Source organism: Corylus avellana, chromosome 3, assembly GCF_965113065.1.
Source record: "Corylus avellana chromosome 3, dhCorAvel1.hap1.2, whole genome shotgun sequence".
Taxonomy (NCBI): Eukaryota; Viridiplantae; Streptophyta; class Magnoliopsida; order Fagales; family Betulaceae; genus Corylus; species Corylus avellana.
In genome coordinates this window covers 31,936,608-31,951,738 of record NC_142492.1, presented here as the reverse complement: position 1 = coordinate 31,951,738, position 15,131 = coordinate 31,936,608, and the positions used below count along the sequence as shown (strand labels likewise).

Here is a 15,131-nt window from a genome sequence, read left to right as displayed (position 1 = left end):
GAAGCAAAAAGTAGTTTGGATCCTTAAACTTAGGGAAGATGACCGGGTAGCTGCTGGGAATGCTCTAACAATGTGTTCCATAATTCGTTTGATTATATTTGCAAAGAAACCATTTGCAAGGAACAAAATGCGAAAAAGAAAATAATTTATGAAAATAATACTAAAAGAATGCTCAGCTCAGGTGGATATATGCTAAAGAAAACTCCTTAAAGAAATTAAGGGGAGAGAGAGAGAGAGAGAGAGCCTGGGCTGGTGGGCTTTGCATCGTAGCAACACATGCAAATGGGCTTAGACGAGAATTAGGGCTTTTAACCCAAATACGATCGAATTTCAAAATAAACAAACCCTCACATCGCGTGGGTTTTCCCATTTTTATTTCTCTCCCAAAGAAATGAAATTCCCGCCTTGAGAAATCCGATCCTCCATCTCCGCCACCAAATCCGCCCATGTCGAAACTCCCGACAGAGCTAATCGACGATATACTTTCCCTGTTACCCACCAAACCCCTCGTACGTTTCCAATGCGTTTCGAAGAGATTGTACGCCCTAATCAATGGCGCAAAGTTTATCAAGAAGCATCTCGAGCGATCCATCCACATCAGTCAGGAACGCATTCTTGTTGTCAAGGAACGGGACTTCGATCGGCCACAGAGTTACTTCTCGGTGCCTTTTCCTGAAGATGATCGGTTCGGCAGCGCAGTGAAGATCCACCAGCCACTGCCCGATCCCGAAGGTTGCACCAAAATCGTGGGCTATTGCAATGGCCTGGTTTGTATCCAAGACCTGGAGGAAGAGATCGTGATTTGGAACCCATTGATCAGAAAATACAAGAAATTACCCTTTGAGCCTATACAAAAACCCTCTGGTTTCAACGAATATTGTTTGCCCCAATTCGCCTTCGGACACGATCCGATCAATGACGACTACATGGTTTTCAGGGTTGTGGAATTCTATAAAATAAATGAGGTTCCAAGCGCATTTGAAGTCAAGGCATACAGTCTGAGGGCGCATTCTTGGAGAAGGGTAGAAGACGAATGGCCTTACGAGAAGTCATATATTTGTTCGAATCCAGAGGCCTTGAGCTCAGCGTCCTTAAACGGTATTTTGCATTGGTTGGTTACTCCTGTAACTGATGGGGTCCATCTCTCGCAGACACTTGTGGGTTTCGATCTTGCAACCGAGAAGTTTCGGGTGTATACGCTACCAGTTCAATCGGACTGCAATGCGATGACCCGTATGGCATTGGAGGTGTGGGGAGGACGCATCCTCCTCTGTGTTTGCAAAGATGTTTCAATGGGATTTAATGAAGTCTGGGTGATGAAGGAGTACGGGGTGGCAAGCTCCTGGACTCGGCTTTATACCATTGTGCATGGTGAAGTTCCTTGGAATTTTAATCACTGCAAGCCTTTGGTGATTTCCAAGGATGGAAACAAGGTTCTGATGGAGCATGATTCCAAGCATCTCTTTTGGTATGACATTAGAAAGAAGAGTAGCAGGAGGGTCAAGATTCAGGGTATGCCCGGTTCGTTTCAGACGGTGACTTGCGTGGGAAGCCTTGTTCTGCTTCATGGTTATAACTGTGATTCAATTTAGTGCATCTAGTTTCTTTTATGAACTTATACATATGTGTGTTTTCCTTTGTGCATATGAGGGAGCGTTGCAAGTGATGATGGATAATCAAGAAGGAAGAGATTTTTGTCTACACATTGTCTAACACTCAAGACATATGGATGAATCGAAATTTGAATTTGGTTTGATTTTGTTCTCTTTCCGTTATATTGGGTTTATGTTGAATTTCAATTTACATGTATAGACTTCAAGCTTCAGTTGCAACCCTGTTGTGAATGAAGTTTTGTCCAAAACCAGAATATGAAGTAATTGGTATTGTATTCACTGTTTGCTGCTTGTAAATAAACCTTGTATATATGGAAATGTACTTCATACTTACTTTTGATGTTTTTTTCTTTTTATTTTTTATAAATTGGCACCCTTTTGTCTATCTTCATAGAAAGAAAGATAGGAAAGGGAAACGGAGATGAAGAGGGTCAGAGAAGGGTTACTGCAGCAAGCCAAACAAGTGGATTCTATTGCTTAAGCTACTTATTGGGTTATCTTATAAGCTGATGTTACTCATCTCCCACAAGTGTTTTGATTCTTTTAGCTTTTTCAATTGTGAGACACTGTTATTGCTCGACATAATCTAGGTTTTCACTCAACTCAATCTATTAAATTGACATATATTTTTAGAGTATGTAATTCTTACTTACATTTATAATAGGATTAACAGGGCATGTGATTCTTACATACATTTACGTACTTGAATGATGCACACGTAGTTTAATAGATTAGATTGAATGAATTTCTTAGCAATGGTTGGAATTCTAGACTAGTGTGACATGGCTCTGTCCTTGTGTATGGATGACGGAAAGGCATGGCACCCAGTTGATGTTCATGGTAACATGCATGCTTTACTTTCATCCATGTTGGAGTCTTGGGGTGGATAACACACCAAAAACTGAACAACCCAACGGTGCCCAACACATAACGCTAGCGTGTCCTCCAAGCAAAAGGTTAGGGCTTGCCGTTACGAGCTGGCTTTGGTTGCTTTTGCCAATGGAGAACATGTGATGGCCTTGCCATTTATTGGGGCTTTCGGCCAAATAAAGACAGTGGATAGCTAGGCAAATGATTTACTATGCGACAAAACTCTTAACTTTCTGCTGATATATCACAGATAATTCGTGTAAATAGATAGAAAATAAAACCATTTTTCCTTCATTTCTAGCCTCAGAAATGGAAAAACCACTCTTTTAATCTCATTTTGTTGATGTTGTAATGTCAATTAGTCATTGATAAAAATAAAATAAAATTTCAAAGGCAGATTAACAATACTACATCAACAAAGTAAGATAATTAGATAAATATGGAATAAAAATGTGGTATATAGCATTACTTAGCTAGCTTTCATCCACTCCCAATTCAAAGGTTAAAAATAAAACTAATGTTATATACAATATTTTTATCCCACTATTATTCCACAATGTTGACGTAACAATTTCAACAAACCCTTGATTTTTTTTTTTTTTTTCAAAGACCGATCCAATTTTTTTAATCGAAGAGAGGGAAAGAAAGACGAGAGATTTGAGGTGGTTTGGCGTTAGAGGCTTACGGCCACCTTCTAAAGTTTAGTAGGGCTACACTTTGATTATGTTGACTTGAATTGATTGAGTCATATAATAGAGTAAAAATATGATAGGTGAAGTGAGCTGAGAAAGATAAGCAAATCCTGAAGATTTAATTACAGACAAACAATTATGTTAAATATCTAATAAGAAAAAATACATCAAAACTAATATAGAAAATATTCTATAAATTTTTACGTCTATTAGTTCTATCCAATCCATTTTTTTTTCCTATTCAAATTCTGGGGAAAAGGAAAGGGATCTACCCAATCCATTTTGAAGCAATGAAATGCCAATATAGACGTAACCTTCCTCGTCCTCCCTCTCTCTCTCTCTCTCTCTCTCTCTCTCTCTCTTATACACACAAACACACCTTTAAGTTGTAACGTGTTTGGCATTTAAAACCATCCCCAAACACACGCAAGTTTTCCATTTAACCCCGAATTAACAGGAAAAATTTTTCCCATCCTACTTAATTATCATTGCAATTTGAAAGACCTTGCTTGTATAAGTAAACCAAACTCACTCATCATCTTCTCCATAATTCTCAAAACCCCTTAATTTGTTGTTTTTCCTCCATGATTAGAATTGTTGATGCCCATAAGGAACTGTAACCTCTCCATTTATTATTATTATTATTACATTGTTATCTTCTCTCCAGCTTTCATCCATATCTTTTTATTTCATTCCGCTATATAAAGAAGTCCCAAGGGTCTCCATTTCCACCATCTGGTTTTGAATTCTAGTAATTGTTCAAAATGAAGTTCTTTTGGGTTCCTCTCTTACTTGCTGCTTTGGTTCTTGGGGTGGCTGAGGCTTTTGATTTTCATGAGAAGGATTTGGGGTCCGAGGAAAGTTTGTGGGATTTGTATGAGAGGTGGAGGAGCCACCACACGGTCTCCTCGAACCTTGATGAGAAGCACAAGCGCTTCAATGTATTCAGGGAGAATGTTATGCATGTTCATAATACCAACAAGATGGACAAGCCTTATAAGCTGAAGTTGAACAAGTTTGCAGACATGACTAACCATGAGTTTAGGAGCACTTATGCAGGGTCCAAGGTTAAGCACCACAGGATGTTCCGAGGAAGGCAACTTGGAAGTCGGAGCTTCATGTACGAGAATGAGGACACAGTTCCCCCCTCTGTTGATTGGAGGAAGAAAGGTGCCGTGACCGCTGTCAAGGACCAAGGCCATTGTGGTAAGGAGAGTTTGTCTCCCTTGTTATCCAAGTTTTTCAAATTTATTGTTTGAATTGCTAGCGATTCAGGCACCAAAATTGTTGGGGTAATTAATGACATAATACTGGAATGTTTTTGTTAATGTTCAACAGGTAGTTGCTGGGCCTTTTCAACCGCTGTAGCAGTAGAGGGTGTTAATCAAATCAAGACCAATAAGCTAGTTTCTTTGTCTGAGCAAGAGTTGATAGATTGTGACACTGAAAAAAATGAAGGCTGCAATGGAGGGTTAATGGAATATGCCTTTGAGTTTATCAAGCAAAAGGGGGGCATAAACATAGAAACTAATTACCCTTACAAAGCGACAGATGGAACTTGTGATGCTTCCAAGGTGTATATATAGTGTTTGATTTATCAAACTTTTAATACTTCCTTTAGATTATTATGATCAAGAGATTATTAAGACATGTGGTTGTGCAGGAAAATTCTCCAGTGGTGTCAATTGATGGGCATGAGAATGTGCCTGCTAACGACGAGAACGCATTGCTTAAAGCAGCTGCAAATCAACCTGTATCTGTGGCCATAGATGCTGGAGGTTCTGATTTCCAGTTCTATTCGGAGGTAAACTATTTGCAAATATGAGTTGATAAGGCTCCGTTTGATCCTTTCTTTTCCTAATTTTTCGGATCCAAAGTTACCAAAAAGGAAGAAAAAAGAAAAAAAGAAAATGGGAATACTTGTGGAACTAAAAGCAACATGATGTTATTAGGAATTAACTGAGTTTTTTATGTTCTGATTGGCTGCACATGATCACAGGGGGTGTTTACTGGAAAATGTGGGACAGAGCTGGATCATGGAGTTGCTGTTGTGGGATATGGAATAACCCTCGATGGAACCAAATACTGGATAGTGAAGAACTCCTGGGGAGCAGAATGGGGAGAGAAGGGTTACATAAGGATGCAGCGTGGCATCTCTGAGAAGGAGGGGCTGTGTGGTATTGCAATGGAGGCTTCATATCCCATAAAGAACAAGTCAAATAACCCTCTAGGACCTTCAATATCCTATCCTTCTAAAGACGAACTGTAAACAATATTCACAGGGGGCTTTTTGCCTTTGCCTTTTCTCAGTTTCAGCTCTTGTTTCTTGTGTTTGAAGTTGCTGTCATGGCTTCATGAACAAATAATGTCAAATAATTGATCAAGAGTTCAAGAATTGTTTGTGTGTGTGTGTGAAGGCAAAACCATATTTGTTTTTTCAAATTTTACTGCCAGAATTCCAGAAACACCTGCTTGGAACATTATTGGTGTTGTTATGATGAGCAAACTGCTACATTCATCAAATATTTACAGCATGTCCACAAAAACAAATCGATTATCAAATAATACTTTATTGGTAGTCATCCATTGACCCATTAACACAGAAAAAAAAAAAAATTCTCCAAAAGCACGATTGCAACTTACACAGATGATAATATAACTACAATGCTTTCAATGCATAATATACACATAACTGAACTTTTAAGAGGTTCCAAGCAAGAACACCAACATATTTCAGAGTTCCAATCACAGTACCATACTTGTCAACCGTAGCATCTGATAGGGTCAGTGCAACCCTTTTCAGCAGACTGATTTAAGCCTTTACCTCCACCCTTTTCCAGATATTGTTGATGATACTCCTCTGCCCTATAAAATCTCTTTGCTGGAAGAATTTCTGTCACAATCTTCTTATCCTTCAAATCCAACTGCTTAGCTTCCTTTGATTCCTGGGCTAAACTAGCTTGGGTCTCATTGTAGTAGTATATTCCTGATCGATATTGTGCTCCCACATCACCACCCTGACAGACAAGTGAATCGTGTTTGAAAAGGCCAGGTTACATCAAGTAGTAGGGGTTGGTATATATTATATGATTACAGCCAAGAAAAAAAAAATGGCCTTTAAAATCATAAACCCAATCCGACCCTAAAGTCACCATAGAGCTTTCACTGTGAACAGTAAGTTAAGATGAGGGACTATAAACCCAAAGTGGAGTTAATAGTCAGGGATCATTTCCATGGTAAAACGAACCCTCACAAAGCATTTTTATCGGTTCTCAACCAAATTTTACTCATCAAAATAACTATAAATACATTTTTCTCATTTCTAACTATTATTTTTTTAAAGCAACACACCAGCCTCATTATAGGAAGAGATACCTGGCGATCCTGGGTTGTGGGATCGTGGCGAGCCCAAAAGAGAGAGAGCAGATTGGTGTAGGGGCAAACTTCCGGGTCGAACTGGACCCGCACCACCTCCACGTGGTTGGTGGTTCCGGAGCACACGAGCTTGTAGTTAGGATCCGGGACGTGGCCCTGGGAGTACCCAACCTCCGTCCTCACCACGCCGACCACTCGCTGAAACGCCAGCTCCACTCCCCAGAAGCACCCGGCTCCGAACTGGGCGAACTCGTGACCCGGATTGTTCGGAGCATCCGTATCTGGATCAAGAGCAGGATTGTGGTTGTTGCCAATATTGTCAGAAATGGCGGCCATTCTTCAACGCTCCCAGTCTCAATTGACCAAAGAGAGAGATTTATACAAATCGATGAGTGAATCTAGTCCTTTCAAACTGGTCAGGTACATTTTTATCCCCAAAAAAATGCAAAATTATTGTGGTCTCTGATCGGCCTATCACATGTGTTATACCAAAAAAACACAAAAAAAAAATTAATAATAACACGTGTCGGATATATATTAGAAATGATGTGTAAAAATGACAGATTTTATTAATTTATTTAACGAAAATTGATTTTAGAGAGTAAACATTTATTTTGGTATATATTTATATCGTATAAATTGATTTGTAATTTAGGTCAACTACATAAATTTATAAATTAATTTTTATATCACATTGAGTGATTTATAATTTAGGTCAACTACAATGATTAATTTTGCATTTATTTATTTTTTATTAAAATGCTTAACAAATAAAAATAACAAAAAATAAAATAAAATAAAAAGTCAACCAATGATATCTATGTTACACGTATCATGTCCTTTGAGATTATTGAAGGGATGCATTCCACATTTTGTAATATTAACTTGAGGAGTAATGTAACCATTTTTCTCGTTTTTAATGGATAGTTTAATCAGTTGGAACCACATTTCATGAAACAGAAGTTACGAATTCGAATTTCCATTCTCAAAAACTTGAAGAGTAATATTAGAAGTTGTTCTTATGTTACTCTAAAAATAATGTGCATTTTTTAAATTATCTTGTGTCACCACCTATTTTTTTGGGTGACACAAGATTGTTCTATTCTTGCCATTTCTGTGTTGTATATTCCTAGTTTGATATTGAAGAAATAGTCTAGCTGTTGGTTCTGTTTGTGACAAACAGTGTCTAAATTTGTATGCATGCCAGGACGTCTGCATGGGATTTCTCTCAAGTTGTAAAACATTAGGCCCAAATGGATGGGGCAAAGGCCCATGCTGACCGGCCCAAACAATTTAGGCCCGATGCCCAGTTCTGAGTACCATTTGTCACCATCACCGACTTGACTGGTAACGGTTAATTATAATATTTCAACAAGGTGCAGGCAGTAGGCAAAACAGTCTCTAATAACTTGAGTAATGCTACAAGTTCCTCTTATATCACTCTTGTATTCCTCTCAAAATAATGTGATTCTTAAAATCACAATTAACCTTCTGATTGATCACTATTGAATTTTAATCTAATTGTAACTTTAAAAATTCCCTCATTTTTAGAAGGCCACAAGGACTTCTAAAATTACTTCTAATGACTCTGTATTCTCAGACCGCCATACTCTTCCATTCAAATGATACATTCTAATAGGGGCCAACCCTTCTTCAAAAGGTTACCCTGCTCAATCAAAGATATGCTAGCCCGAATAGACCTCACCGCATCAACCGCCGTGGACTCCGTCAAAACCGTATCCATCAAGTCCTCAGACTTATTGTCATCAACCTCTACAAGGACTAGCATCATACATGCACTTGAGGGTTACCACGATCAGCTTCCCATCTTGCCAAATCCAGTGGCGGCCATGGCAAAACAATCCCTATTTCCCTGACCTTGTAGGCAAGCAAGCAATCTTTGCAGATCTCAAGCTTATATACAATGGAGAATACGTTGTCATTACAGAATTAGCTTTCTGACAATAAAGCACTCCTCTAGAAGTGTCCCAAAAATGTGTACGTAAGTTTAGAAGATCCGACCATTGAGCTAAAACTTGACATAATAAAGGCCACAGGTTATAAAAGACAAATCAATTAGCTGAAAATTAATGTAATAGTACAATAATGCCAGTAGGAAGATGGATAGTCACATTTACTATATATATAGATTATATACATTTTAAAATAGTTGCTCAGAATTTAATTTAAACAATCCCCAAGTGCTTGGGGGTGAAGTACATATGTACTACTACTATTTCATTTTCTTTCACAATGTCCTTTGTTTCTTTTGCATCCATCTTCCCATTTTCGTCGCCGTCATCTTCCTTTTCTTATTGGCACGATGCTTAGCTGCAATTCTCAACTTCCTCTTGGCATTGCGCATTGGATTGACAACAGCCATAAGCTTTTCTTCTTGTTTCCTCTTATCCCTTTTTGCCTTGAGATTCTTCCTAATCTCACTGTAAACTTGTACAAAGTTCTGACCTAAAATATTCTTTATAGTTTCACAAACTTCTTGTGCCAATTGCTTCATATCATCTGCAGGACAAGGTATCAATTATAGGCAAGTCATCAGATTGCGCCAGAAAAAAAATAGAAACATGACTAGCGCTTCTAATTCTACCCAATATGGTCTGATACAGAAATCTTAATCTGCAATATTTTACTATAAATGAAAATTGTAGCAGCTCCAGTTCATATAAACTGATGATACAAACCATAGTATCTCACCAAGAAAAAAAAAAGAGGAAAGACAGAAAAGGAAGATTTCAAATCCATACCCAAGTAACTTTAATTTTTACAACAGGTAATTTCCACATCCTCACTCTCCATCCCATTTTACTGGAAAAAGAGGTACCATATGAACTAGAGCCCATTAACTCAACTCATAGCACCTCAATGGGAAAGTACAATTAAATGATGGAATTTCTACCTAAAACCCAAAAAAGAGGTAAATTATCAATTTTGACTGTAGAATAAACACTTCCAACAGGCTTCCACAATGATCACGGAGAAAAGGACAACCATAGCTTGGAAGCTACGGCCTAGAATTGTGTAGGTATGGTACTGTTCCTATCATCATTACTGCTCTGCTGGCTCGTTAAGGTGACTTGAGGTGGACAGTCTTTGGCATGTGAGGGTCAGATTCAGCGCATGAAGGTTCATACCGGAGTTTTGTTGATTCTTTGTTTTTGTAATTTAATGATGGGATATTTGGGATGTATTTGCGTGGAATCGAAGTCTTATGAGATTCGGTCTGAGATTGGGAATGGTGGTGTTCGATTAGATGAGAGGAGTAGAGGTATATTCCGAGCAGTGGTTCTGGGCAAGCTGAGCATGATTTGGCTTATACATACGTTGGAGGCGTTGATTAAAGGAGATGAATTGAGATATTTTTGTAGGACATTACGAAGTGGAAATACAGCATATGTTGCAGAGACGAGAACAATAACGAAAGGTATATGGAGCTTTTAGAATATGATGGTGAAGGGTGGCATAGTTTTGTGTTCTGGATGGTCAAGACTGCAATGAATGGGGCAATTGCAGCACTCAAATGAGGCGGTTAGTGAAGCACATTGAGCAAAAAGGTGCTATTGGAAATAGGAATGGGGAGGCATTTATTTCTCATTTGGGGTTGCCTCCTCATTTGTTTCTCACTTAGGGTTGCCGCAGACTATGGAGTACGGATGGTGGTCATATGTGGATGTGGTGGAAGGTAGTTTCAGGAAAGAGAGTTGTCAAGCAAGGATACCTTGGGCATTTATGAAAGACAGACATTGAAGGCCGCGAATGGTTTTGGAAGGTAGAAGGCATGAACATTGCCTGGAGATCACGTTGTTCCAGCTGGTAGCAGATGTTGTGAAGAAAACTGTGGCTGTTTTGGAAGGTGTAAAGAATTTTCAGCCGTTAAAGGATATTTTGCATTCTCTTAAAAAGGAAGTAGACAGATGGTTGATTATGTTAAAGATGGTCTTGAAGTTAAATGGGGCATGGAATGTTGAACTCCGAGAAGAAGGAATTTCTAAAGATCCGAATTTTAAGGCTTTGGTTGTTCCATTTGTAGGTAAAGGTCATATGGGGATGGGCTGCAAGGATATTGGGCTTCATAACTTAAAAGGAGAGGGCCCAGGTATGTTTAGAAGGGTTGACACCGTTAAAGACGGTGGAGAAGCCCATTTTAAAGCCTTTGAGCATGGATCAAGTAAGGTAGTCGTTTATGGTCGTCGGCCAAAACCCAGATATTCGGTTCAATGGAGAGTGAAGATGGGAGTGCCTGGTTCCATGGTAGGGACACACCAGAGCATGGAAACAGAAGCTGTGAAGTTTGTTTATGTGACAGATGGCATTGATATAGCTTCTGGGAGTTTCGGTTGTTCCATTACCGGTGAGACGTAGTGAGTTGTTTCTTCAGTTACTAGTGTGACATCAGTAAACCTCTTCCACATGAATGGCTATAAATTCACGTTCACAAGCGGGGAGCGCATGTGGCGAGGTATATTGTCAAGATGAAGGGGTGTCTGGCGATGGGGGAGAGTAGTTCCATGGCAGAGAAGAAAAGTCCTAGAAAAATGTGGACTGCCGATGGGTGTTCTACAGATACTGAAACAGGTTCTAGCATTCGGAGAAGGTGAATGGTACAAACTATGAGGTTTGGTTCTAAGAATTCTTTTGATTTATTGGAGAATTGGCAGAAAGGAATGGCAGAACATGGTAAAGAGGTTCAAAAAGCACAGGCGATACAGTTTGAGGGTGGTTCATGTTCGATTAATGCTAGTGGGGGTGATCACGGTTTTTCTTTGGATATAGTGCCTTGTAGGGTAGACGCGTTGACAGAAATAGAACCTTTGGTTTTCAATCTTGTGGCTGTAATAGATGCCCAAGAGCTGCCTGCAATTATATCATCAGATTGGGTAGTTAGCAAAGTGAAAAAAATTTGTCATGTCGTGGGATTTTCCTGTGAGGGGTTTGAGAAGCAGATGTTGGCTTTGTTTACAGCAATTGAAGTAGGAACCAGAATAGTATGGTGTGCAACCCTAACGTTTCCTCTAAGATAGATAACAGGGGCAAAAGAGAACTAAAATCTAATCAGAATATGGAGGGCAGTCTAAAAGAGATAAAGGAAAGGGGAGGGGCATAAGTATATTAGGGATTGGAAGGCAGATATTATATGCTTCCAAGAAACTAAATTGAAGTTCATTACTAGGGAACTGGTAAGGAGTTTGTGGGGGGCGTCTACATGTAGATTTGAGTTTCCTAGGTTCAAGAGTTCGGAGGAATTTTGCTAATGTGGGATAGAAGGATGGTGGAAAAGTTGGAGGATTATGTGGTGAGATTTTCCATTGCGTGTTCTTTTAGGTGCATTGGGGATAATTTTGAGTGGGGATTTGTGGATGTATGGTCCAAAAAATGATAATGATAAGACATTGCTTGGAGACGAATTAGTTGGAATTTTATGACCTGGTGGGAGTAGCCATGGATGGTGCATTAGGGGAGATTTTAATCAGCTGAGCTCAATGCAAAAAACCTACTAAATCAATATTATCAATCTGTAAGCAACAGTTCGGAAAAAAAAAAAATGAGACAAGCACACATATTAACTTACTTCAAATGCAGCCCCCACAAAAATCTTCTTTTAGATGTAGCCCCATATTTTAGAAAACAATTCTCAAAACATTACAAAACAAAAAACACTTTTAAAGTAATTCCCAAACATTACGTAAGATTTAAAAAAGATGAGTTTCCTTTGATAATTCAAATTTTCCTAGTTCGGTTTTGCCAAAATCTCTTATTATCCATTAAGCAGCATTATATTATGACCAATGGAGAAAAGCTCAACACCTGGAAAATAACAAATTGGATGCCTTCATCATCACATATTTTAACTAGTTTACGCTTCAAACAAAAAGAATCGCCCGTACAATAATCCAGACAAAAAAAAAAAGATATGTATAATATGGATTAACTTCATATATGAACTTAAATTTAGAATGTAGTATAATGGGGGAAAAACTCACCAGGGATCACTTTCCCAGCAAACCCTTCACAAACTTTATACAGCGGCTGCAACATTTGAGATGCATAATGGAGGCAATTGTCCTGACTGATTTCTGATGAAATTTTTGAAAAACTATTGAATACAATTTTCATCTGCAAGGTACATACGAAAAATCATCAGTGGCAGGTGCTTTAGTAGATAAAAGCAATAAAGTATGTTTACTTCAAGGGTACAAATAGTTTTTGAAAAAGTAGAGTAATTGTGGACATTTCCAACAATATCTTCGATGAGCCTAACAAATTATATGTCACAACTTCTGGGAAACAAACCTGAATAGCCTCCATTTGAAGGGAAACCTTTCCCATTCTTTTAAGCAAATAAGAAATTAACAAGTATCGAATATCCTTGGACTGGGCTTGTTCCTTTTGATCAAATACACCAGATGAAAGAGACAAAAACATGCTTCTTCCTTTTCTTGAATCAAGCAATTCAAAAGCTTTAAGAAAATGGCCTTGCTCATGCTGTTCAAGGGTAGACCAGAACTTGGGAGAATCCACATACTCCATATGTCCCATCAAAGAATGCACACCACATATTGCGAACACAAGATTTTGTGTTATCAGGTTACTGGCATCATCATCAGTTAGTTGCGTCTTCAATTGGCAGTAGAGGGAAGCAGCTATAAGAAAAAGTCTACTTGGCTTCATAAGAAAATAAGTTCCAAATGCTTTTTCTTCATTTTCTTTCTGGGCTTCTATTACACAGGCAAAGTACAAGGCTATGAGGCGAGTTGATATGTGGCGTAGCCACATATGTGGGTGCAAAAGCAACGTACAGATTGCCTCCCAGATTTCCTTGAAATAATGCAATAGAAAACAAAATTAAAAAACATAACAGAGGAAATCAAAACCAATGCAATCTAAAGTAATAGGAGAAAACCCTTCAATTATCATGTCCCCACACACTCATCATGCAATCTTATGGACCTGTTGAGAATGATATGATCTAGTTCATGGCCTATTAGAATTATAAAAAAATTTAACATATCAAGACTTACAACCATAATGACTCAAGCTAGATCTATAACATTAGAAAACTGATTCCCCTCTATCTTTTCAAAAACTCCACACCTTTTCATTAAAAAATTAAAATAAGATTATAAAAAATAACAATAATAAAGTAAAATAAGTTTATACAGGCCGCACTTAATTTCACTCATTTAACAGTCAAGCCTATATCTCTATTCAAACTCAGTTCATTTAATAAGCAAACCAAGCTCAAATCGAGTTGATAAAAGTTCGAGTTGTTTATAAGCAGTTCGGTTCATTTATAGCCCTATACACCAAGTTTCAACCAAAAAACAAATCTTGTTCACAACCATATCCAAATCCACTACATTACATGTATTAATTCCAACTAGAGCACCAAGAACCCATGTCATCAAACAACAATGCAAATACACATTTTCCTAGCTATTACTACTCATTTGAAGCCTAATTTCTGCAGTCAGTGGTCCCTGGCCTAGCTGAGTAGGAAAGCACAAAGAAACTATTCACTCGACTAAATATATTATATGAATAGAATTATATTTATACCTTATTTAAAGAGAGACATACCTCAAGATCACTTTCAAAGCACAAATAATTGAACTGACGCAGCATCTTCTCCAACATAACAAGTGAATAATATGCCTCTCTCCAGAAAGCAACAGCAATTTCCTCAGAAACATCTAGTTGCCTACTGGTGACAACACTGATGGCAGACTGTAAAATTTTTCGAGTCACTGGCAGTACCCTATTAACATGTTTTTGAAATCCTTTCTTCATAACCTCAACTAGTAATCCCAAGACCTGTACCAACACATTCAGAGACTCAACAATAAATATTATAAAACAAAAGAAAGCAGATTGAATGAGCAGCAATATTTATTAGGATTTCTTACTAAAGGCCAGGTACTTCTCAACATTGAGATTCAACCATAGCAGATCATTAAATCTGAAATACCAAGTTTGGCAGCAACCGTGTGAGAGCACCAAAAGCGAGAGAGAGACCCAAATGCTCATGCATACATTTATAATCCCGTAACACTCAACAGAACACCATATTGAGTTTAGAATGCTGCAAGGCTACATATCCCATTACTTATCAAAAAAAAGGTTACATATCCCATTCAAACGTACCATGCACCTCCCATTGACAAGAGCAGATGTCCATTCAAGTAGAATGTTAATGTTAGTAAGGATGCAGCCTGGGCAAGTTAGCCCAGACCAACCTTAAGGCCAATCATCAAGCTTGAGCAAGCTTGAATTGGGAATTTTCAAGACCAGTTTGGGCTTGGGCTGAAAATCCCAGGCTAAATTTCATTTGGGTGGGGCTAGGGTTGAGGTTCCTAAAGGCCACAGCCAAACCCATAGCCCAACCATAAACCAGATCCGTAGCTGAACCAGTTGATGCGATACTTTTTTCATTTGATTATTTGTTACTGCTCAGATAAATCTTGCTTATTTGACTTTGGTTTACCTATATATTTCAAGTTAATGGTTACTTAACCTTTTCCCGTAAATATGTCTCTCAAGTTTATAAGTAATGTTAACCATAAATATC

General features: G+C 38.3%; 4 protein-coding genes across 5 annotated transcripts in view; 2 read left to right on the top strand and 2 right to left on the bottom strand.

Moving 5' to 3' along the window:
• Positions 1–352: 352 nt before the first annotated feature.
• Positions 353–1,951, top strand: LOC132174916 (F-box protein CPR1). The gene has a single exon (XM_059586669.2). It carries the CDS (start codon positions 447–449, stop codon positions 1,590–1,592), a length of 1,146 nt encoding a protein of 381 aa, XP_059442652.2. The 5' UTR covers positions 353–446; the 3' UTR covers positions 1,593–1,951.
• Positions 1,952–3,656: 1,705 nt separating this feature from the next.
• CEP1 (Cysteine proteinases superfamily protein) lies at positions 3,657–5,821 on the top strand. The gene is made up of 4 exons (XM_059586496.2): positions 3,657–4,381; positions 4,514–4,749; positions 4,839–4,979; positions 5,175–5,821. The coding sequence occupies exons 1-4, from the start codon at positions 3,940–3,942 to the stop codon at positions 5,442–5,444; spliced, it is 1,089 nt and encodes a 362-aa protein (XP_059442479.2). The 5' UTR covers positions 3,657–3,939; the 3' UTR covers positions 5,445–5,821.
• LOC132174812 (peptide methionine sulfoxide reductase) lies at positions 5,728–6,960 on the bottom strand. The gene is made up of 2 exons (XM_059586498.2): positions 6,551–6,960; positions 5,728–6,192 (listed from the first exon to the last, which is right to left on the bottom strand). The coding sequence occupies exons 1-2, from the start codon at positions 6,884–6,886 to the stop codon at positions 5,938–5,940; spliced, it is 591 nt and encodes a 196-aa protein (XP_059442481.2). The 5' UTR covers positions 6,887–6,960; the 3' UTR covers positions 5,728–5,937.
• Positions 6,961–8,663: 1,703 nt separating this feature from the next.
• Positions 8,664–15,131, bottom strand: part of LOC132173861 (ARM repeat superfamily protein) — a 29,052-nt gene continuing 22,584 nt past the window's right edge. For both annotated transcript variants that reach the window (XM_059585510.2, XM_088514195.1), the window contains 4 exons: positions 14,144–14,377; positions 12,857–13,381; positions 12,547–12,679; positions 8,664–9,070 (listed from right to left, as the gene is read on the bottom strand). In XM_059585510.2, the coding sequence (XP_059441493.2) occupies positions 8,799–9,070; positions 12,547–12,679; positions 12,857–13,381; positions 14,144–14,377 (1,164 nt within the window). In that variant the 3' untranslated portion in view covers positions 8,664–8,798. The remainder of the gene's footprint in view (positions 9,071–12,546; positions 12,680–12,856; positions 13,382–14,143; positions 14,378–15,131) is intronic.